The sequence below is a fragment of the Myotis davidii genome, unplaced genomic scaffold (genome assembly GCF_000327345.1).
Source record: "Myotis davidii unplaced genomic scaffold, ASM32734v1 scaffold1359, whole genome shotgun sequence".
NCBI classification, from domain to species: domain Eukaryota; kingdom Metazoa; phylum Chordata; class Mammalia; order Chiroptera; family Vespertilionidae; genus Myotis; species Myotis davidii.
The window spans coordinates 1,491,456-1,515,199 of record NW_006293318.1 but is presented as its reverse complement, the minus strand read 5'-3'; the positions used below and the strand labels follow the sequence as shown (position 1 = coordinate 1,515,199).

Sequence of the window (23,744 nt, the reverse complement as noted above, 5' to 3'; positions counted from 1 at the left end):
TTTCCCTCCTCTTATAACACTTCCCATATTCACTCCTCTGGGCCTTTTGCCCTTTAATTTTGTCTTTTATTTCTGCTGCTTTTTTTCCAGGCTGCTTAAAGCACCTCCCCACAGACCTTCAATAGGAAGAGCACGCTGGCTTTGACGGTGCAGATGGTACACAATGGCAATGTTCAGTGTTTTTCCCCCTACAGGGACCAGATACGCACAGTGTTTCACTGCTCATTTTTGTAATGGTACTGCACAGGCAAAATGTTAATCAATTGTAGCGGCAGAACTAATTAAAAGGCATGCATTATACATCTTGTGGACACATTCTTCATTAGCATGGATTCTCAGCATTACACATTCATGTCAGAGGGAATTAAAAGGAAAAGCTTCAAAATAAAAATGCATACTTACAGAGAATCAGACAATTCAGTTTTCCCCAGACTTTTGCTGAGTGTATGTCCTTGTGGGTTTGGAAACCCTTTTATTTGTGTGTGTCATTTTAGAAGAAAAACATATATGTGTGTATCACCATACGTATATGCTCAGGGAAGCATGTATGGGTGCATACATATATGTTATTATATGTGAAATGACAATATACCCTGCTTTTATATTCTTAAAAAATTCAGTGTCCCTTAAAATGATAAAGTTATTTGTGCTTTTACCCTCTCAAAAGCTTAAATAATATTCTGTGAAATATTAGAAACAAACTTTCAATTTAGGTCTTCTGTAATATTTATGAATAGACATTGGATTATAAATAGGTCAGTAACTAAATGCTCATATTTGCAATGCTGCTGCTTTCAGCCCAGTTCTTAATTCAGAGTGTGGCATGGTCAATGGCAAGACTGGCCAACAGTCACAGGGAAATGGCACCTCAGAATTTCCTCGAGTCCCATCTAGTAATATGACCTCTACCTTAAGAGGACATGGTAGTTGAGGCTTTTTGTGACAGTGTGGTCCAGGTATGTACCAGACAAGGCTGAAAGAGTTCTCTCGTGCACTAACAATTCCCATTACATGCTCTACGGACACCTTCACATGGAAACCAATCTGACAAATAGTAGAAATGATAATGTGGAAATGACCGAGCATCCTTTAGTCACTGAGCCAGGTAGTGCAATGATTGGATTCTGCTTTTAACCATGAGTATTTATATCACTTTTAAATTTCTTGCCTCCTTCCAAAACAGGATTCAGGAGCTTGAAATGCCTACTTGCCTACACTATTACAAGATCATTTCAGCTCGTCTTCCTACTTTCACTTTGCACCCATAGTCCATTCCCTACTCAACCATCCACATGAGATTTAGAAAATGTAAATCAGATCTCATTCCACCCCTGCATAAAATTCTCAAATGCTTCCCATCATTTAGGAGAAAATTCAAAGTCCTCCGAATGGTCTATGAGGCCTCTCTTGATTTTGTCCCTTCTTCAGCCTCATTCCTTACCACCATCTGTCCTTTTTACTTTGCTGTGGTTATACTGGCATTCCCATTGTTCTTTGAACATGCCACATTCACTTCCTTTGCAGGACCTTTGCATATGCTCTCCTTTTATTTTCCTGACCATCTCTTCCCCCAGATGTAAGCATGGTTTGATGGGTCATTTTATCCAGGTGTCTTCTCAGAAAGGACTTCCCTGACTACCTTATCTAGAACATCAGATAGCACTTATGGCTACTTGATATTATATTGTATATTTATTTGAATGTTTTCTCCATTATCTATCAAAATTTGTTCTCTTGTGATTTGGGGTTTTGTATCTGGTCTTTTATATCTTATAGCATGGTCTTAAGAGTGTCTGGTGCATTCAAAGTATTCACTATGTATTTATTGGATGAATGAATGAGTGCATGTTCTTACCTGCAGTCAAGTGAATACAAGTTATTAAACTCAAAAGGCCCTGTTAGGCACATGACACTTAATACAAGAACTTGAGAGGAAATTGCACAGGACGATGAAAAATATTACAGGCAAAGAGTTTGGTGTTATTGCAAGACAATGATGTGAGAGGTCAGATGAGATCTGAGTGTACTTCACCGCAGGTGACAGTCTTTATTATACATGCTTTTATCGAAAGCTAGAGTGGTTCATGAGGGTTCAGGGGAAATAACCCTGTCTATCCTATGGCTCAAACTATAAACTGGGATTACTATTTATCAAGAACCTCAAAAAGTTGCATTAATTTTTAACTCAGCAATTCCACTTCAGATAATTTAGCTTATGGAGGTAATTATGAACACGAGTAACAATTTATCTTCAAAGCTATCCACTACACAGTCATTTATAGTAAGAAAAATTAGTAACAACTTAGATATCCAAAAATGTGGCATCAGATAATTATAGTACAGTTGAACAATGGAATTCTGTGCAGCCACTTCAGATGGAGATTCCTAGTAAAATGCTAAGTGAAAGAGAAGTTGGTCAAACAGCCTGTACCCATTAACAGTACATGTTGATTTAACCACCTAAAGGTTAATAGTTGTTATCTCTTCATGTTGAGGTTATTAGAAATTTTAAGTTTTCTATCTTATCTGTTTTTAATGGTTTTATAATGAACATTTATTATGTTATTAAAAATCCACAAATATAATCCATAAATAGAAAAGCAAATGATTGGTTGCAGAGCTTCATGCAGATAAGGTACTGCTCCTTATTTATAAATATGCTTCCTCATGGTGTGTTCTTTTTTTAGGTTGTATCCCCATTTATCTGACAGACGTTTATGGAGCACTTACTGTATGCCAAACTCTGAATTAGGCTGTCCCTCCACCTCAGGGATATTGACACAATCCTTCCCCACCATTGTAAGATTTCCAAGGCCAGAGGAGAGACTTCCCCATAGCACGTCACCTCCTTTTTCTTGATGACATTTCTCCAATAGAAAGTGTCTCTATTAGCCCCATCCCACGGCTTTTCCTTTTGGACAGTCCACTGTAACAAGACTTTTATTTTATTTTTTATTATTAATTTTTTATTAAATTAAATTAAATTAATTTTTTTTTGTCCATAGAGCTGCTCTGTGGTAGTAAAATTGAACCTTTGGCCTGCAACACCTGTCTGAGGTCTTCTCCTTACTAGGCCACTGTGCCTGGCCCGGCTTCCCGTGTCAGGGCTGATATAACTACCTCGCTTTCCACCTTACAAAACTGACAGAGGAGGGAATAAAAGGCAACTGGCTGAAGGGCTTCCAGGCAGAGCAGCAGAAAGAATAGGCAGTGATTAGTACCTCCTTCTTCAGGTGTCTTGTCTACCGCAGGACCCCCAGAGGCTAGCATATGCACTGACACAGAGTAGGTACTCAATAAATCCTTGCGTGCATGATTTACCAAGAGGCCTGATACCAGCTCACTTGTTTCTAATCTCGCTGAAAGCACCCAAGAATGGGACCCTTTCTCTGGGTTTCTCCATATACCAACTCACATGCACATGAAATCAGAAGGAATTTGGGAAGTGTACTATGTACATAATGGTTACAATGGCAGATGAAAGCATGCTATGGCAAATGAGGGAGATGAGAAGGCACATAAGTAATCCACGTTGCATTGCAAAGATTGTGAAAGCACCCTTGCATGGTTGGCTGGGTCCCTGCTTAACATGCAGGCCTTTAATTGGAAACCTCAATAATACGTTACGCTTTCCGTGTTGAAATCACTCTGTCATTCTTCTCTGTCTCTGAGTGAGATGAATGTCCAGTGGTGTGCTTGGACTGCCTCGCTCACCAGCAGGCAACCACTGGCAGTCAGAAGGAGCTTTCATCCTTGAGGAGGGGTGGGAGGGAGGTGGTTGTGAGGGCTGTTGGGACAGAGTTGCCACATGGTGCCCTTCTGCGTCATTAACCTCTAGGTGGAGACAGCTGTCTCTACCGCTCTCCTTTTCCAATGAGCAGTTTTCAGCCAGACTCAATACCAATGTTCTCAAATTAGGCAAATATGAGTCAGTGTTTCACTTACCCCAAGACTGGCTCTTCTCTGTAAGAGAATAGGAGTCCTGCAGGACACACAGAGATGATTTCCTGGGAAGGGCAGATGGGGTTTTCTCTCCCTGTGGGTGGCACAGTCTAGTTTTATCTTCTGTTTTACTTCAATTCCAGGAAAATCCCATTCTCATCCAGAAAAATATGTCAGGAAAACACACACAACAGAAACAATCAGCCAATTTGGTTGTATTAGGATTACATAACCAACTTCCCAAATGAGCCAATAAAAAGGGCATTTTATTAATTATGAGGGCAGGAGATTTTTGAAGGTGAGGAGGAGCAACAACCCTTTCCCCTGTGGTGGCTGTGATCACAGTTACTAGATGATAACTTCAGAGAAGAAAAATGTCCCTTTGCATGTTAAGCTAGTCAGTAAGCTTTTACAAGCAGGCAAACAAAGCATACACTGAACTATCATTTAGTTTTTAATTAATACCAAATACAATCGCATTTTCAGAGCATCCCTTGTTAGATCCACATTAGCAATAAGAGCGTTCACAAGATGGAAGTTTTTGCAAAGAACACAGGGAATGAATAAGGGATACAGGTGGTGGGGATGGTGTGTGTGTGGGTGCTGGGGCATGGGAGAGGGGAGCACAAAAACAATTAGAATCTGAAGAAATAGCAAGGGAAGCGCTAGAAGCTGGATGTCATGTGCATCCAGAAGTCTCCTTATGATAGATCTTAAGGTTTTGCTCTACTTAGAAAAGATTCAGAGTTGAGAGACAACATGGCAGAGTAGAAAGTGGATGGATTCTATAAAACGATGAAGATAGTGCTCAATTCTATGGCTTTCACGAAGATTAATGAGCTTGTTTTTGTAAAATTTCGGTGTCTGCTAATTGGTAGCCATTATTGCCTCTAGTATCTTTGTGTAGATTTCAAAAAGGAACAGGGTCTGAGTAAGAGTACTTTTTTTTTTTTTTTTAATGTTTAAGGATACAGTTCCCATCATGGTCACTACAGAGGACTTTCCCGGAACCCTTCTCTGAGGTCCTGAGTAGAGTGGTGAGGAAGTAGGCAGGTTATTTCTGGAATGTTTCGTGGAGAGAAGTAGGGAAAACAGAAGAAGGAAGTTCAGGAGGAGAAGAAAGAGTGGAAGAGGAAGGAGTCATGGTGGCAGTGGATCATTTTAACTCTATTTTATAAACTAGGTTATTATTCTGAAAAGATCAAAAGGGATTATTCCAGGGGTGGGCAAACTTTTTGACTCGAGGGCCACAATGGGTTCTTAAACTGGACCGGAGGGCCGGAACAAAAGCATGGATGGAGTGTTTGTGTAAACTAATATAAATTCAAAGTAAACATCATTACATAAAAGGGTACGGTCTTTTTTTTCAATAGTTTTATTCATTTCAAACGGGCTGGATCCAGCCCATGGGCTGTAGTTTGCCCACGGCTGGATTATACTGTAATAATAACTATTTTCCTCTGAAAGGTGGGCATAGATTTTTTTCTAGATCTCTCTGTATGTCCCAGATTTCTTACAATGAACCAGCATATATTATAATTGGAAGAAATAAAATAAAATGACCCCCTGTTAACTCCTTCAGTGACATGTATCCTGTCCTGGGCCTGTGGAAGAGGAATGTGTGAGAAGCAGAGCCAAACGGTCAGATGTGAGGGTTTTAGAAATTCAAATGGCAGCCTCGGAAATTGCCACAGCCAAGATAGGCCAGGACTCTGGACCTGTTCAGTGTTCATAAAAGGCTTAGAACACAGTGTTTCATGTGAGGGAATCTAGTTTGCAAACACAAATAGAATCTTGAAAAAAATTGTTCTCTTTCTTCCTGACTTCTCCCAGTTTTGGGAACTCTATAGTCTATGCATCCTCCCACATAGCATTTTGGTTCACTGGGAACCTCTTGAGTAAAGCGGATGAATGCTGGCTTATCACACGGAGCCTGGCACCAGGTTCTGCACTATCTGCAAAGCCAGTAGCAATAGCTACAGGGAAGCGTGTGGGCATCTTGAGCAAGTTTTCATTTATCTTCTTCAAACAGTTTGGGTCTCTCCAGCATATTCAGTAGGACTCTTCAGCTCAAGCAAATGGTCTTAACACAAACATGGGTGAGCCAGTCTGCCTACTGAAAATGGTACGGCTGACCTGGAATGTGAGTCAATTTCACCCTGAGAAGAATAGTGCTGTATCTTTTCCCTTGAAAATAGAATCTGTATAATGTTTTCTCTAGTGGGTCGAGGAGAGGGAATAGTCAAACAAGAACTTCAGGTTTGAGAGGAGCATGAGAAGAGGGATGGGTGTTCTAGAAAGAAGTTAATTAATGTTATTGAATAAGAAGTTAAGGTTTTTGAGAAATGACAACATAACTCTGGGGATGATGAGCTAAAGGCGTGGCTCTTTAAGGACTTTGGTGATATAGAATGAAATCATACGTGATTGCCCCCAAAATAGTGCCCCTATGCCAGAGTCTGGAAGAGTGGAAGAGCAGTAAAGCAAGTGAAACCAGGACCGGGTTTTTACTCCTTATTGAAACCTGTCTCAATTTATCTTACTTGTTTATATTGACTTCCCTAACTCACCTTCCAATATCGTATACCGTCTGACATGCTATTGGTAAATAAAGATGATGTAGCACTTTGCTGAATATGCAAAAACCAACTGCTATGGACTCTTCTGTGTCCCCTCCCCCCAAATTCACAGGTTGAAGCTCTATCCCCCAATGTGTTGCATTTGGAGATAGGGCTTTTAGGAGGAAATTACGGTTAAATGAGGTCATGGAGATGGGGTCCTAATCAGATAGGATTGGTGGCCTTATAAAGAAAAAGAGCCTGGCTAACGTGGCTCAGTGGCTGAGCATCGACCTATTAACCAGGAGGTCACAGTTGGATTCCCAGTCAGGGCACATGCCCAGGTTGTGGGCTTGATCCCCAGTAGAGGGTGTGCAGGAGACAGTCAATCAATGATTCTCACTCATCATTGATATTTCTATCTCTCTCTCCCACTTCCTTCCTCTCTGAATTCAATACAAATATATTTAAAAAATAGAAGAGAGTGAGAAAGAGAGAGAGAGAGAGAGAGAGAGAGAGAGAGAGAGAGAGAGAGAGAGAGGGAAAAGAAAGTAAGCATCTTCTTTTCCCTGCATGCAGTGCATCAAAGAAAGGCTATGTGAGGACACAGTGAGAAAGTAGCTGTCTGCAGCCCAGGGCAGAGCCCTCCCAGACACTGGCTCTGCTCACATCTTGAGTTTGGACTTCCAGCTTCCAGGAATGTGATAAATTTCTGACGTTTAAGCCACTCCGTCTATAGTATTTTGTTATGGCGCCAAAGATAAGATACAAATGATGTTTGGCTTAAAAAAAATCAGTTTCTCTAAATTACTATGGTAAGACCTTGGCTAGAGATTTGTTTTTAGTCAAACTCGATTATCTTTATCCCATTTCTTAAATTTCCTAACTGAGAAAAATAATATCTCCTGATTATTTCCCATCACTTGCAATGACATTTTTAATTTACTTTTTGCTGAAAAAAACAAAACAAAAATGAAATATACCTTGGATGGCCTATTTTTTTATACCCATCTGCTTGTATGGGTATAAATGCAGATCCCTCAGAATGGGCTCTTCATTTCTTTCAATTCTAAACCTGGAACAGTTTCATTTTATTGTTTTCCAAGGATATATAATAGAGAACTGAGCCATACCAGTGAATATAAGAGAAGGCTAAACTTTTTCTTATATGATTAATAATGCAACACTATTAATGAAACATTAAAAAGATGGAAAAAATAGTGTTTTAGAACATTCAAAACTAAATATAATGTTTTAGGAAAGTATTTTATTTTTGTGTCTCAACAGATGAATTCATAACCGTGTTTTCTGATAAGACAGTTCAAACATATAAAACAATTACAACAATGTGCTTATTAGCTCCCCTCCCACCCCTGTATTTTAAAGCAACTGACAATGTTGAAGGACACCAAGACAATAGGGCTTAGCTAAACAATGTGGCCATTACAATGGCCTCTATAGGAAAATAATTACAACAGTTGTGAAAAGAATTTGTCCTTTGAGCAAAACAGACTGCATGAAAAGAATAATCGGAAATGAGGAGGATTGTAGTTTCCCTTCCAATAAAAGGGGAAGGAGATATACTTTAAAACAATGGTGCAGAGAGCTGGGAAGTCAGACTGAAAACAACTGAAAGCCCCAGGCAATAAATTTCTCCAATAAAACTCATCCCCATAAAGATATCCATCCAAACTCTTGTTTCATATTAAAATAAATAACTGTTCACTCACCCCCAGCACCTAGAAGCGAAATATTTTACTATACTTTGTTGAAATTAGTAATTTTTCTAAGTCAGTATCTCTCAAAGAGAAAAGGGGGAGGGGTTGTGATGAATCTTGTAGATTTCATGTAGAGGTAATATGAAAGATAAACCAAGCCAATTGATGGTCAATGCTGTTTTAGATGCTAGCTGTAAAGGGAGTAGGCATATCATGGCAGACCTGGGACTCCCAGGGGGAGAGGGGTGCATACTCAATGACTTCGTCCAGCTTCAGCCTGTACCACCTTAGTAGTAGGCCCCAAATTCTACCCACCATTCCCTCATGCTTTCCCTGTAAGCCTCACAGCACCCTGGCGAGGTAGGTAGTGTTATGGTCATTTTGAGAGATGGGGATACAGAGCTGTTAAGTAGCTGGTCCATAAAGAAACAGGAACCCAGTGAGAGTCCTGGGGACTCTAACTCCAGATCCTTGTCTATTTTGTAGGTAACTATTCTGACTCCCTGAGAGTGGATCATTAAAGCAGGTAGGTCTTAAAGCCAGATTAGTGCCTGGCCAGTTGGACACTAAGGCCCATCTCTAAACCATCTGATTTGGATGATAGGATGAGAAATAGGTTGTGGTCAACATGGAAGCCAAAGAAGTTAATTTGGAGCAATGCAGAATTAAAGTTTGGATCAAATTTTGATAATGACTTTATTTATTGATGTGCTGTTCAGCTATTATGTAATAGATACTCAGATGTTGCACGGTTAAATAGATGAAGGAAAGAATGAATTAATGAAGATTGTGCTTGGATAAGTGGAAAATTAAATTTTCTACATATTTTAAAACAAAAGCTAGAGAAATCTGATTTCCAATTTCTAATCAAGGATAAGGAGTTTACATTTCTGAATTATCTGAGGCCATGTCTTCAAGCTAATACTTGCGGCATTAAAAGGATATAAATACACAGCTATTTAAAATAATTTTTAATATAGAGTTTGTATACTTGTTGGTTTAGAACCCAAACTATGAAGATTAATATTAGAGACAGTACTATATTCCTTTTCCTTCAAAATGAAATTCTCTTGTGTATACCTATATCCTCATTGTCATTCATTTGAAAAGTATGTGCTCTCCAGTTCTTATCAAATGCTATTTTGAAAATACATTGAAAAGAAATTCTTGTGTAACTCAGTGGTAAAGCATTGACCTATGAACCAGGAGGTCACGGTTCAATTCCCAGTCAGGGCACATGCCTGGGTGATGGGCTCGATCCCCATTGTGGGGCATGTAGGAAGCAGCTGAACAATGCTTTTCTCTCATTGATGTTTCTATCTGTCCCTCTCTCTTCCTCTCTTCAATCAATAAGAATATATTAAAAAAAGAAAATACATTGAACTAAAACAATGAATCACTCTTCTGTTGATTCACCAACTTTTGAAGTACTTTCCATTTCGGTGAACCCATTTTTTTCCTCCTGAAGACTCACGACAGAAAACAGCTGCCATGTATTGAAACCAGTCCCTTGTCAATCCCAGAACATTTCTTATTCAGGGCCATGGAAGGCTCTTGAGACCACTAAAATGGAGGTGGCCAAATTCTTCGGGTGTTGTCAAATAGAAGAGCTTGTAGAAGTCAAGATGGTGGAGCTGACTTGTAATCTCTCTGCATTGCACACTTGTTCTGTACTTAGTGAATTAAACCCCCATGGGTGTTTCAACTGATAGGTTTAACAAAACTCTGGATGCCATGGTATGGATTTGTGTGCATTTAAAAAAGTGTTTATCTCATTCTGTGCCAGCCCTGAATGTATAAAGTAGATTAACCTCTTATTCTTTTGTACATCCAGCTTATAGCTCATGGTGAGATTAAATGTGGTGAGTTGCTTCTGTGCTATGGTACCAGCATACTTGATCAACTGTGATTAAAGATATGACTATTGATGCTGTAATTAGAAGTGGCTCATATAAGTGTTACCTCTGTGGGGTCTGGTAAGTAAATTTATCTCCCAATGTGACAGTGAACAAAATTATTCACTATAGACCTAACTTCTGCAATCACATGTAAGATTTAGGTCTTTCCAGCAAAGAGGTAACCTAACAAGTAGTATGTTGTTTGTATGAAGACTCTCCTTGGGTTTTCATCTCTCAGGCCCTGACTTGTTGTGATTGAGTTCTGGTACTGTTCTCCTTATGAGAGGACACACAGAATAGTAAACATCCGCAGTTAAGCCACATATTTTCCACCTTCCTTTTCCCTTTTCTTTCTTTAGATGGTTCTTAGTAATATGTGTGTGTGTGGCGTTAAAATAGATGTACTATTTAGAGAGATTTGTTGATGTGTCCTAACATTCTGATTTACCCAGTTTAGAGTATTATGAAATGAAACAATATCTGCATAGCTATACTAAAGGATTTCTTTCTCAATCCAATTTTTTTTCAATAGAGGATCATAATTTCTGCATTTGGATGTTCGTAAGAGTTGATGAAAGGCACCAGAGTGACAAGCCCTCAGTGTTTTCAGGTTTTCCATCAGTCAGTGGCAGAGTTCCTAAGCGACTTTCTCCTCAGGAATCCCATTAAGGTTTCTCTGTTTCCTCCTTCACTTGGCCTTATTCCACATTAATCTTCATGTCCTGAGTTTTAGGCCTGACAATGAGGTAATTAGGAAAAGACAGTTGGGTTCTATAATAAACATATCTGCCTTAAAGGGAGTAGGTAGGAATTCATAACTTTTATTTTGACTACATCAAATGACACAGGAATATTAACAGGCAGCTAGTTGGAACAGTATGCTTATGACCAATGAAAATGAAAAAAAAGAAACAAAAATCAAAATAAAACCAAACAAAAAAAACCCAGAAATATAAAACTATGATGGGCTCCCAAAGGTAGGAAGCAGCACATGCCAGAGTAAGGCTGCTGAGTCAAATGCAAATTTAGTTTCATTTAAAAAAAGTGACTTCATTGTATATTCCTTTTCTCATTGTTTTAGAACAAGTCCTGGAGTACTAGAAACATATCCCTGATCAGTGAGTTTATGTAACTTGTGATGCATCTATTGGCAAAGGGATATACTCAATGCATTTAAACTGTGTTCATGAGAACTCTCTTGGCTTTAGCCATGCTAGTTCAGTAGTGTATAAAATAGTCAAACATGACTTCTCCCCCAGCAGCTCTGACATTATCAGAAAGTCTTCAGGAAGGAATTCCCTTCTGGCAGCAAGCTCTTCATTTTGCAATTAAAGAATAGCTAAGGGGAAATTTTGTGAATGTCTTGCTAAGGGTCTCAGAATTTAAGTATATGCTGCTGCCTGGAGGTGAATCCAGGCTTTCTGATCATTTAGCAGTAGGGCTTACGGATACCATTCCTGCCAGCTTTGCACTTTTTCCTCCACTATTCCCTTTTCACTGGAAGGCATCTAGCAAGATATGGTGTGTGTGTGTGTGTGTGTGTGTGTGTGTGTGTGTGTGTGTGTGTGTAGATGGTATCAAAGGATGACCACTAACTCAGCTCATCTCCCTAAAGCCTATTCCTTTAAGTACTAAAGATATGGAGAGAGCATGTTCATTCTCAACAAAAAGATTGAACAAATGTAGTTTTTACACTTTCAGTATTTTTCCTCTTTAACACTAAACAACCCTCTCTTCCCCTTGTTACCAATTTGCTTGAGGATGAGATAAAATATTTCTCTATTTTTGTGTGTGCCTTTCTATCTTGCAGTGTCTTGAATCACTGATAGTTGGCTGAGTAGAAGCTAACTCAGAGAGAAAAACTATGTGATGGTGTTGTCTGTATGGCTTGCTGAACTCTTCAGTTCTTGCTTAAATATATTTCATACCTAAAGTCATGTCTGTAGTCATTAATGGTTTATGTAACCAAGTCAAATGCAGATGAGATAATTTTGCAAGTGATACAGGATTTATCTTCATTAAAGTAGAATGTATTTATAGTTTGGTTGATATTACCTAGACTTGGATATCCAGCAGGTCATACCATGGCCTTGGAAATGTTGCCTAGAACCAGATAGCCTGGCCTTGTATTCCTCTCTGAGTGGTATCCACCAACACACATTAGATTCCCATTCCCTGGACCTACTTCTTTTACTAGAGCAGTGGTTCTCAACCTTCCTAATGCCGCGACCCTTTAATACAGTTCCTCATGTTGTGGTGACCCCCAACCATAAAATTATTTTCATTGCTACTTCATAACTGTAATTTTGCTACTGTTATGAATCGTAATGTAAATATCTGATATGCAGGATGTATTTTCATTGTTACAAATTGAACATAATTAAAACATAGTGATTAATCACAAAAAATATGTAATTATATATGTGTTTTCTGATGGCGACCCCTGTGAAAGGGTTGTTCTACTCCCAAAAGGGTCGCGACCCACAGGTTGGCGGCCCACAGTTTGAGAACCGCTGGGCTAGAAATTATCTGATCTAATAACAGTGCTAAAGATGTTTAAGTAATATAATGTTTCCTGTAAAGTTCATATAACTTCTCTCAATAAGGAGTTCTTTTCTAACATGTGACTCCAATTGTCTTTTATTATGTTTCATTTCTTAATTATTCCCCAATGGATTTAACTGAGATGTCAGATGCTTAAGCCCTTTGTTTTTTAACTTATTTCACATATTAATAAGAACTTATTTTTACATATTAAAAGACATGCCCACAATAAGAAATCAATAATACTAGTCAATGAGATGCAAACCTAAATCATTGTACTTTTGTCATTAGCACTAATATTTTGCAAATAAAAACAAGATAACAGGCATTTTAAAAAAAAGTTTGTAGGTTGTTGGTTTAGTACTTTCAATCATGGGATGTTCCCAGAATAGGTTTTGATAAAAGACATTAAAGAAAAACATAGACACACATTCTGTTTTCCCCCATCTTGCTCAAGCTTATCAACTTTTAAAACAGTTACATTTTAAACACATAAAAATACCACCCTCCCCCACATATTTATATATGTATATATAAACAATAACTTTTCAATTAATTATGATTTGGGGCATTCCACACCAAGTGGAAAACAGAAAAAGACAATGCATATGTGTGTGGTGTACCTGATTTTATAACGAGAGGAAAAGAGCATGTTTTCATACAAATATTCTCTAAACAAGGTCTATCCATGACTCAATTCCTGTCCTTTGCTGTCACATAGATATGTATATGAATCTATGTGTAGCTGGACACATGTTGCTGTAGAGATTGGGAGAATATTTTTTTCATGTCTGAATTAATCTCTTGTTTAATCATATTAATTATGTGGTAGTGTAGATTATATTATCTTTTAGTGGAGAGTAATGATATTAAAGCAATTTAGAATAGGAGGTGTGCAACAAAATGAAGAAAGTTAACATGGCAACAACATTTCTGCTTTTTTTTTTGCCTTTGTAGAATAGGCACAAATTTTTTTTACTGTGACCCATTTTCAATATGGAAAGATATCTTTTGAACTTTATTGGAATTAATATAGTTAACCAATTTAGTGGAAAGTAAATTTGCATTTTTGTTGTTGGCTAATGGCTGTTTTGCATATTAAAAGTAAAGACTTCCTTAAAATATGCAGGCTTTCTTGATTGTACCAGCTCTTGTCTCATTTTGCTAAGGCTATAAATAAGCTTCTACTTAAGGCTGGCTTTATACTAATCCACCTGCTTCTAGAGGGGGAGGGGGGGGGAAGAGAGAGAGAGAGAAAGAGAGAGAGAGAGAGAGAGAGAGAGAGAGAGAGAGAGAGAGAATCAGAATCACTTAACCTGCAGATTGCTGTCAGTTTGTGATTTTGTGAATAGTAATCACATAATCACTTTTAAAGTGTTATGTGAGATAGGCTGGAGGGTTCATTTTTAAAGCAATTTCCAGTTTAACAATTACCCAAGAATTTCTGAGTGCCAATGAAAGAAGACATCCCTGGAGGGAGTGCTCATTGGTGAGATACCACAGCGGCTGGAAGGCCACAGTGGTGAGTGAGGCAGAGGGGAACAAGGGGGCATTTCAGTGTGGTGTCAGGAAAGGGAGCTGTGGGGGCACACCAGAGCTCTCATCTCTCCGTGGGCTGTCTCAGGGCAGGTAGCAATCTCTGCTGTTTCCCTCCTCCTGTTCAGGGTGTTCTCCAGGGAGAGGAAGAGATATTGAAGGATTTGGCAAAGGAGAAGGGCACTCTGGAGCACATGCACACTTGTTTTGATCAGAGGAACATCAGTTCCAGGCCTGCTTTAAAAAAAACAAACTTTTTACAAACTTCTTAAATCATGTCTTTTTTTTGGCTGCAAATATTTTATTTTGGGCAATCTGTTGAAAAGCTTACACAAGATAAGCAGTTTTTATTCTCTAACATTTTTTTTTTTAGAACATTTGCAGCTACAGTCAACTGCTCCCAAAACAGACAAACCAACTTCAGATTTGAAAACCTATCATTGTTCATTTAAAGCATAGTTTACTTGGGTAACACCTTACAAGTCCAGGCTTATGGCCCTAGACACAGTTTTTGTTAGGTAAGTTGCCTAAATGTCAAGGCTATCATTTTGACCTTGTAGACTTACGTTGCGAAGTTGTCCTTCCCGTTGTCTTACTTTTGCTGGAGTGAGAATGAGCAGGCTCTAACTGAGAATGGGAATGGCTCTTGAGGGAGTAACTGAGAGAGTCATGTCAAGTGTGCGAAAGTACTAAGAAGCACCCTCTGTTGCCTAACCTAAAGATGCAATTCTAAAATCAGGAAGTCAGATAATATTTCGTCCCTCCAGGCCTTCCACACATAAAGGCAGAATAACTCCAAAACTCTTCAGTCAGAAAATATCAAGGATTTTTATCAGGAAGGATGGAACATCCAAAGCCAGTGTTGCAAAGCCAGTGGAAATAACCAGACATATGATGTATAGTCTAATGGGGAGTGTCTCATACCTTAATCCCAGTAACAAAGATGATCAATATTTGCCCAATTACCAAGTAGAGTGAATGGCTTTGGTCCCAAAGGTTTTGTTACTAGGCTCACATGCCACAAATCCATGTGGAATAGCTCATGTGAGCTATATAAAGTTGAGCAGGACACAGGGAACTGATATAAAAGACACCCATGAAAGTTAAAGAAGAACATAAGCTCTGATCTGTCTTTAGTTAGAAGAAAACTATCAAAATTAGTAATAAAGGCAATATAATTAAAATGGATCCACGTGTCTTTCTCCAACCTTTCTTTTTAAACTTTTGGTATATCTTTTGTCACTTCTTAGCCTTCTAAACTGAAAATAATGTATTTTTGTTCTTTTCTAGAAAGCCCCAAGACACATTCTGTGTTGTTGAACAGCTTCTGAGCACAGTCCCTGAAGTTACAACGAATGTCTTGACAGACATGCTGATGAAGGGAGACCTTGGCAAGGTCAGTTAATTTACTTGGGCCTCTTCTCAATTTATCTTCTCCAAGATCACATCTTCTCTTTCGTACAGATATTTGGTTCCTACTGGAGTCTTGGAGAATGACAAAAGGCCGGCTTCAATGCAGGTGCAATTTAAATATTTTTCTAAAAAGCCATAGCAGGTTGTAATTCTGAGCTCCTCTAAGAACTGAGAACAGAAAATTTGTCAGAACAAAGAAAAAAGAATCCACCTAAACAGAGTAAATTCTGAATGTCTTTGTCCTACTGGGGAGTTGTTGGTGATGAGCAAACTTTCTAGAAAGTTGAACAAAATTGGAGTTCTGACAAGTGTCCTCAGAAACTAGGAAGTACAAGTCTTGGCAATACAACACTTGGCATTTTCAAACTTTGGGAATATTTGGAAAACTCATAAACACAAAGAAAATGAAAGAGGTTTTAAGAAGTGAGTAACATGAGAATATGCAAGAGGAGAAATCCTTTGCCAGCAACACATAAGCAAATCATTTGGTAAGTTATGATACTCTAATATGGTTTCAGACATTTTGGAACATGGGTCAATTGTTTCAGACCATCAGGGCTCTAGTCAGGCAATTCTTCCTTCTAGAGATTTAATGTCTAGAGAGAACAAATACTTTTCTGGAAATGCTGAATATACACAGACAAAGAACTGGTCACCCTAGTACTAACTGCTGGGCTAAACAACTTCTTAAGAGATAAATCCTCTGGGAAGATGATGACTCAGAGATAGCTCCTAATGGGAAAATTTGGCCATGTGCTGGTCTGAGCTGTTAGTCTCTGCCATGATCTAGTTAGATCTTACAAAGAGGTAATCTGAAGGGGAAGTTCCTTTTGTGAAACTGAATCCTAGAGCCCAGAACTCCAGGTAGTGGAGCCCAAGGTGAGAGCTTTGCAGATGTATAAGGGAACCTAAGATCTGCACCAACTGTGAGAGAGTAGAACATTAAATGACCAATTACCTATAAATCCATGATTATGATGCTGCATACAGAAAGTTCTCCTAGAAATATCTGGCCAGTACATTTTTATAATCAGATCAGTTATACAAGAAGTATGCTTTTTTAAATCTACTGGAGTCCAATTCAAGTACGTAATTTTTCTTTCATTGGAACATTGGGTTTAGGAGTATTTCAGAAGAGTACTACTTTTTAGTTTAATGTTGACCAAAGTGGGTTCTGCAGAACTGGTTTTCCCAGATAACAGTTACAACACGAAAAGAAGTGCACCATGCTCAAATAAGTTAGAGAAACCCCCAAACAAACAATATTAAAGAAAAATCTCGTTTACATGAATTTTTGGAATATTTACTAGGCTAACATAGATTTTGAACTTCTAAGAGGTGGTTATAGAATGCAGCATTCTCCAATGGGACTGTTTTTTGGAAGAATGGTTATTAATATCTTAGTAACTATTTTTCCATGGACCAGAATATGGAAACCCTGAGAGAGTGTAATCTCTCCTCTGCCAATGGAATAACTTTTTTTTAAACTAAATCTTTTCAAAGATGGATTCACTTTAATCCAATTTTATACGTGATTTTTTAAATCAATTTTGACTGAAAACAGTTAAATTACAAAGCCCTTTAATTAATGGTTCAATGTTTCTGTCTTTGTTGTTGGACAATTAAGTATTTTCTCCACACAATACTGAAAAATTAAGATAGACTATTTCTCTACTTTACCTTCTTTATCTTTGTTCTATTTTTGTTTGTTTTAAATTTGAAAGACCCATTCCTTTTGCACAGAAGTTGGAATTTTTCTAGAATTTACAACAGATCTTGATTTGTATTGTTAGATAAAACGAGGTAATTATACAATTGGAGAACTAATTTCTGAAAGATCTATGATAATCATCAGGTAAGTCAAATCACAAATGACTCAAACAGGCAAGTCTTCAATTTTTATCTCATTTTCCACCCTTTATTAAGGGAGAACGGGTTTAGCCAATTGGCAAGACAATTTCTGGACCTGTCACTTTTTTATTGGGGCAACTTAATTTTATTAAAGTTACTCAAGATTTTAAATATTGAAACAATGCCAGATTTTGAATGTCAAACCCACAATCTGATGTGAAGAAGCAATCCTTGTATTCCAGCTTATATGCTATCCAAAAGGGGGCTCATTTTCAGGTCTCTCTCAACATGTACAAAATGTAGGAATTTCCTCTCTATTCTGTGCTGTTAAATAGATCATATTTTATAAATACTCTCTCTATATCCAATGCTTTCTGAGATCATATGAATATGTTTTGAAAATCCATTCACTCAACATTTAGCAAATTATATCTTACTTGAACCAGATCACAGGTAGCAATGGCATGATGCCATTTGAAAAACAAACTATAATATTTTAACGTTGAGTAACAATCATTAATACAAATTAAATTGGCAATATCCTTGTGTCAGAGGGGAAAAATGGGTAAGCACTTTTTAATCCACCTTGTTGTCCTCACTTCTTTAAAAACAAGACAGATTCCTCTTGGCCTACACAGGATAATTTCCAAAACAAAAACCAATTATTTACTTAGTAAGGAAGCAGGGAGAAACCCTGAAGTTGCCCATTCAAAGTAATACTTTGTCTCTAGTACTTGGATAGACAGCATCAGAGCTGCTAGATGCTTCCTTTGGCAACACTTCAGTCTTCAGACAGCTATCATGTTTTAAGCGGCCTCTTAGTTGTATTAACATCATGTTATGCATGGATCACCCTGGTTTGTGTTGGCATCTGAGAAGAACTTATCCAGAGAGCTCTTGAACATCTGAATTCTTGATCTTAGTTATGAGGTGAATAGTACCCCATGAGCATACTACATAATAATTATATGCTCTTTCATTTCCTATTAACCCATTAGTAGCAACTGATGGAAGAAATATCAAGTTGTCATTAAATGGATTGTTTTCATTCTTACCACCTACCTTCATTTTACAGGTACAACTAGTGGCCTACCAGCTCCTGGAGAAACCAAGGGCTTGGTTACAGTAAACTGGTCCAGTGTGATATCACAAGTATAAAAAATATTCCATTCTGTATCAAAACTAGGCACATGCCTTTATTTATAGTAACAGAAGTTAACAGAGTTGAGCAGTTTTTGCCTTGGGTCCTATTTCTTGGCACCCTACATCAGACAAATGCATCTTTCAACACATCTCCACCCACAACTCCGGGGATCTGGTCTCAGGGTTATCTGATGTAAAGGAAGGTGAAATCACACTTGGATCTATAGTGGTGAGTAACTAAAAGCACAACCTCTCATTCATATTGCTTTAAAACATATACAGCATATATGTTTCAAAAAAAAAGGAAGAGTAAAGAATATATTGATTTCTTTGTGGTGTTGAACCAACAATATGGTATGATGCAAGGACTTAATAAAGGGTAATCATAGATACAAATTTTTCGGTAGAGTATATTTTAGACAAATGTGTCTTTTGAATATGTAAATCCTACATTGTAGGTTGTTCCTCTTAATTTTTTCTTTTGTTTCTGCAGTGGTAGAAAATGTTGAATAACTGTCCAGGAGCGTGAGCCAAGGTTCAGGTTCCTTACTGAGATCCCCAGAATGCCAATATTTGCAATGCAAACAATTAGTATCCCACTGTGTGAAGGGCCTTGACACCAGCCTGCCTGCCTCTAGGTGGAGCATCTCCGTTAAGCAGTCCTCCTGCTTCCACAGACCCTGCTCTGACACAGGGGCAGCTGCACTCAGCTGCCTTTCAACCTAGTAATTGACTGCGCCAGGTTGTCCTGCTGGTTACGGACAAGGACACAGACACAAGTGTGAGTGGCAGACCCTCAGATCATTTTCATGTTGAACCGCCTGGGTCCAGCCACCTCCCCTTCCACAACAGCACCATTGTTTTTTCGGGGCACGTACTCAAGGTCAATGCTGTTTTTGTGCTTGCCTTTCCCTCGGCTCCATACAAAAAGGAGGAGAAAACAAAATAAAACCACACCCAGGAATGTGAAACAGCCCATGGCTGTAGACACCAGTATTGTTTTCAGGTCCAGGGAAAAGGTATTGGCGTTGGTGCCATTGGACAGGGTGTCATTGGAGTCGGTCATGTACATAGGGGTCCTGTTGGCATAAAGGAAGCGGTCTGAAGTGAATCCTTTCACAGTCAGGGAGGCTGTGTAGGTGTCGTTCCCAGCAGCGTTGCTGGCAATGCAAACGTACATCCCGCTGTCTTGGTCCTGGGCAAAGCGGATTTCCAAGGTGCCGTCACCCAACACGGTAGCTCTGCCATTGGACTTGGCGGTGATAAAACGCCTTCGTGGCGTCACCCAGGAAATCACAGGCTGAGGGTCCCCGTCCGCACTGCATTCTAACTGGACCATCTGCCCTTCCTCCACTAGCAGGTGCTGCAACTTCTTCTCACGGATTTTGGGTTTTTTGCAGGTAAAGTAAAAAGAGAGGGCAGTGCTGTGGAAATCCTGGAAGGACCGCTCACGGATGGTGTCTGGGCCAGCACACATGGGCTGCTGGCCGCCAAACTGCAGGGTGGGGTGCCGCTGCAGGATCCAGAGGAGGCGGCAGTCGCAGGCCAGGGGGTTGTTGTTAATGCTCAGGACCTCCAAAGCCCTAGGGGAGGAGAAGGCATTCTCTTCCAAAGTTTCCAGTAGGTTCTGAGACACATTGAGCACGCGAAGGAAGCGGAGCCCTTGGAAGGAGTGTGGCTCAATGGTACGGAGCTGGGCCCCCACTATGTGAAGCTCCTGAAGGCGGATCAGGTCAGAGAACATCCCTGCTTCGATGGTGCTGATGGGGTTGTAGGAGAGGTTAAGGTGGGTCAGGTAGACCAGGTGTTTAAAGGCCAGGAAGGGCACGGTGGACAGGTTGGTATTGGTGATCGAGAGGGAGGTGAGGTTGAGACCATACAGGCTATTGGCAGGCATCATATCCAGTAAAGGCCAATAGTCAATCTCCAGGTGCTTCAGGTGGAACAATCTTTTAAAGGCATACACAGGCATAGTGTTGATATTGAGATGCTTCAGATGCAGGCTCACGAGGCTGTGGAGGTGGGAGAGGGCTTCTGTTGGTACCGCGGTGAGGTTGCACTTCTCCAGGGTGAGCTGCTCCAAGCTAAGCAGCCCACTGAAGGCCCTGTGTGATATATAAACCAGATCATTGTCCCCCACCTCCAGGGACTTCAGGTTATGCAGATCCTGGAACATGTAGTCCAGTAAGATGACAATCTTATTCTCGCTGATGTCCAGCTTGGTGAGGTTGGACAGCCCCGTGAATACCCCCAATGGGACCAACTTCAGGCGATTGCCTTTCAGGCGGAGGGAACGCAGGTTGAAGAGACTGTTAAACGCTCCTGGCTCCACATTGGCGATGATGTTGTCACTCAGGTCTATCTCCTCGAGGAGAGGATATGATAGGAATTCTTCAGGGTTGACGCTTTTCAGTCTGTTCTTGCTGAGGTCCAAGATTTTGGTCTCGATGGGGATGCCCTCTGGGATGGCGATCAGTCGCCTCCTGTGGCAGCTAACAGATTTGTTCTGGGCGGAGCACTCACAGCGAGCAGGGCAGCCGATGGTGGACCCCATGAAGATGAACACCACAGCCAGACCCAGGAACGGCTGCCAACATGATATGGCCGGGTGAAGCATGACTCCACCTCTTAGTCTACGCCTTGGTCACGGGCCTGCAGGGGAAGGGGCAGAAGAGAAAAGAAAAGGTGAGTCAGCACACGGAAAGGTAAAGGGAAACAAAAAGGCAGAAGTACAGTGGAAAGGACGCAGGGTTTGGCATCACGTAGATCTGAACTGAAATCTGAGAGCCTCCAACATTAGCAGCATGATCTCGGATAAGCTTCTCACCTCCCTGCAATCCGGTTTTCTTGGCTAAAACATGGAGGTAATGGTGGCAATAGTAGCTTCCTACAGTTAGGACAATTACAGTGTTTGAAAACTATTAGAGACTATACACTGTCCTGCATAGACTGTGAGGCAGAACCACATATATTTTCTAAAAGGCTCTATTTTGAACTCAAACAACTAAAGCAGGGAGTGACTAAGAGAAAACGGGTTCAGTGTGAATCAGTGTCTGCACCTCTCCTGTTTGGGATGTTGTCCTGTGTTCGAAAAGATGCCAACAGAAGCTCCATACACACCAGGCCACAGGGTCAAAGACAAAACAAAATCTACATCCTGGGTAAGAGCTTGAGACTTTCCTTTACATATAGAATGTGTTCTTTAACCTTTAAAAAAAGAACTTTTAATTAGAAAGTATACTTCTTTCAGAATTCAGTAACTTTGATGTATGAAAGGATTTCCTTTCTTGAGATAAACAAAAAGATCCTCAAAATCTCTGTGAATTCTTTGTGTTTGTCATCAGGACAAGGCACCAACATAGGGATGGTGATGAAAATGTTTTCTTAAGTTCTGAGGTTCAATACTGAAGAGTGGGAAGAGTCATCATTTTAAGAAAAATGTTTTTAAATAATAAATGAGCTATCATTCTTTCATATTCAAGTTCAAATCCAGTGAACCTGTAAACTGAACTCAAAGAGATATCAAATGAGCTCAGAAGTGAGCATGCTTTAACTGCAGATTCTTAAACAGACATGAGTAACAGGAGGTGTGTTGTTGAGCTGTGCTTTTCAGCCTGGGGTCCCCGGGGTACACTTAACCCATAAACACCTTACCTCAGGTGTGACAATTCTAAAGCAATATTTTTAGATAAAAAAGTATTTGATAAGCTTCAGTGTCTACTCCTGAATTGTAAAAGAACAATTAATAAAAGTACAGGTCTCCAATCACAATGTTTACATATATGTCTCTGTCTATGTGCAGGTATATCTCTCTACGTCTAAACAAATTGTCCATAAATAAAAACCAGGGTCAACCTGAATGGTGAATAACTAGAAAAATGTTGCCAAAATGTAGAAACAAGGTAAAGATGCAGAAAGTGCTAGCAAAATCAATTAGATGAGAACTAGAGGTCTGTTGCACGAAGAAATTCATGCAATAGGCCTTCCCTTCTCCTGGCTGCCAGCACCGGTTTTCCTCCGGCACCTGGGACCCAGGTCTTCGCTCTGGCCAAAGCCGCCTTCCGTCATCCATCTTCACAGATCCAGCTCGCCTTTAGTCTGCTGTTTGGAGCCTACATGTGCAAATTAACCGCCACCTTTGTTGGTGGTTAATTTGCATATTGTGCTGATTAGCCCCTGGGAGGCATAGTGAAGGTACAGTCAATTACCCTGTTTTCTATTATTCGATAGGATATGAGTTCTAATTATTGAAAAAGATGTGATAAAACTATTGTTTGTAGATCAAATTAATGTCTGCCTTGAAAACTAAAGAAAATTAATTTAAAAATTCTAACAAATAGGAAAATTAAGTAAATCAACATGTTACAAAAATTTTTTTTTCACATTATTATAGAACAGAAAATATTATTGTGAAAAATAATTCCAGTCACAGAATCTCTGGGGAAAAAAAATCACACAATTTCCTTAGAATTAACAAGAAATACACAGAACTAATCCAAGCTTACCAAAGGAGGATATACTATATATTTTAATAGAAAGATTTGATATTAGATAGACATACATCTAACAAAGATTACTTTTTGGACTTGAAAAATTCGAAAGTTTATTTTGAAGAATATAAATATGAGAATAATTAGAAGCTATTAAAATGGTAATAAAAACAGACTTACCCTATAAGATATTTAAATATAACTTCTAAAACTATAATAAAGCAGCATGATAGTGATACAAAAATATACAGTGAATGAGACAGAAACATCAGGAATTACATCAAAATATATTTGAGAAGTCAGTGTATGTGAAAGGTGGCACTTTAATTCAGTGAGAAAAATAAAATTATTGGCTATAGTTGGCTAGATATTGAGTGGAAAAAGTGCACATAAACTTCACTAAAATAAATTCCAGGTAAATTTAGAATAAAAATACAAGAAGAAAGCTTAATAATTTTATAATAATAGAGTTGAAATGCATTTTCTATAACTAAACTAGAAATCATGAAAAAAACCCACCTGTTCAATTTTATGCATTTAAAAAATAACAGATGAGGAAATAACACACACAAAGGCAACCTAACTGAACTAAAGAATACATTTTAGATTCATAATAGATTAAAGATAGTATTAAATAAACATCTTAATAAG

The 23,744-nt window shown here is 39.0% G+C and overlaps 1 protein-coding gene across 1 annotated transcript in view; it reads right to left on the bottom strand.

The window, feature by feature from the left end:
* Window positions 1–19,091: 19,091 nt before the first annotated feature.
* The window catches only part of LINGO2 (leucine rich repeat and Ig domain containing 2), a 740,823-nt gene continuing 736,170 nt past the window's right edge, over window positions 19,092–23,744 (bottom strand). Inside the window, exon 6 of the mRNA XM_006767047.2 lies at window positions 19,092–21,255. Within this exon, the coding sequence (XP_006767110.1) occupies window positions 19,400–21,220 (1,821 nt within the window). The 5' untranslated portion in view covers window positions 21,221–21,255 and the 3' untranslated portion in view covers window positions 19,092–19,399. The remainder of the gene's footprint in view (window positions 21,256–23,744) is intronic.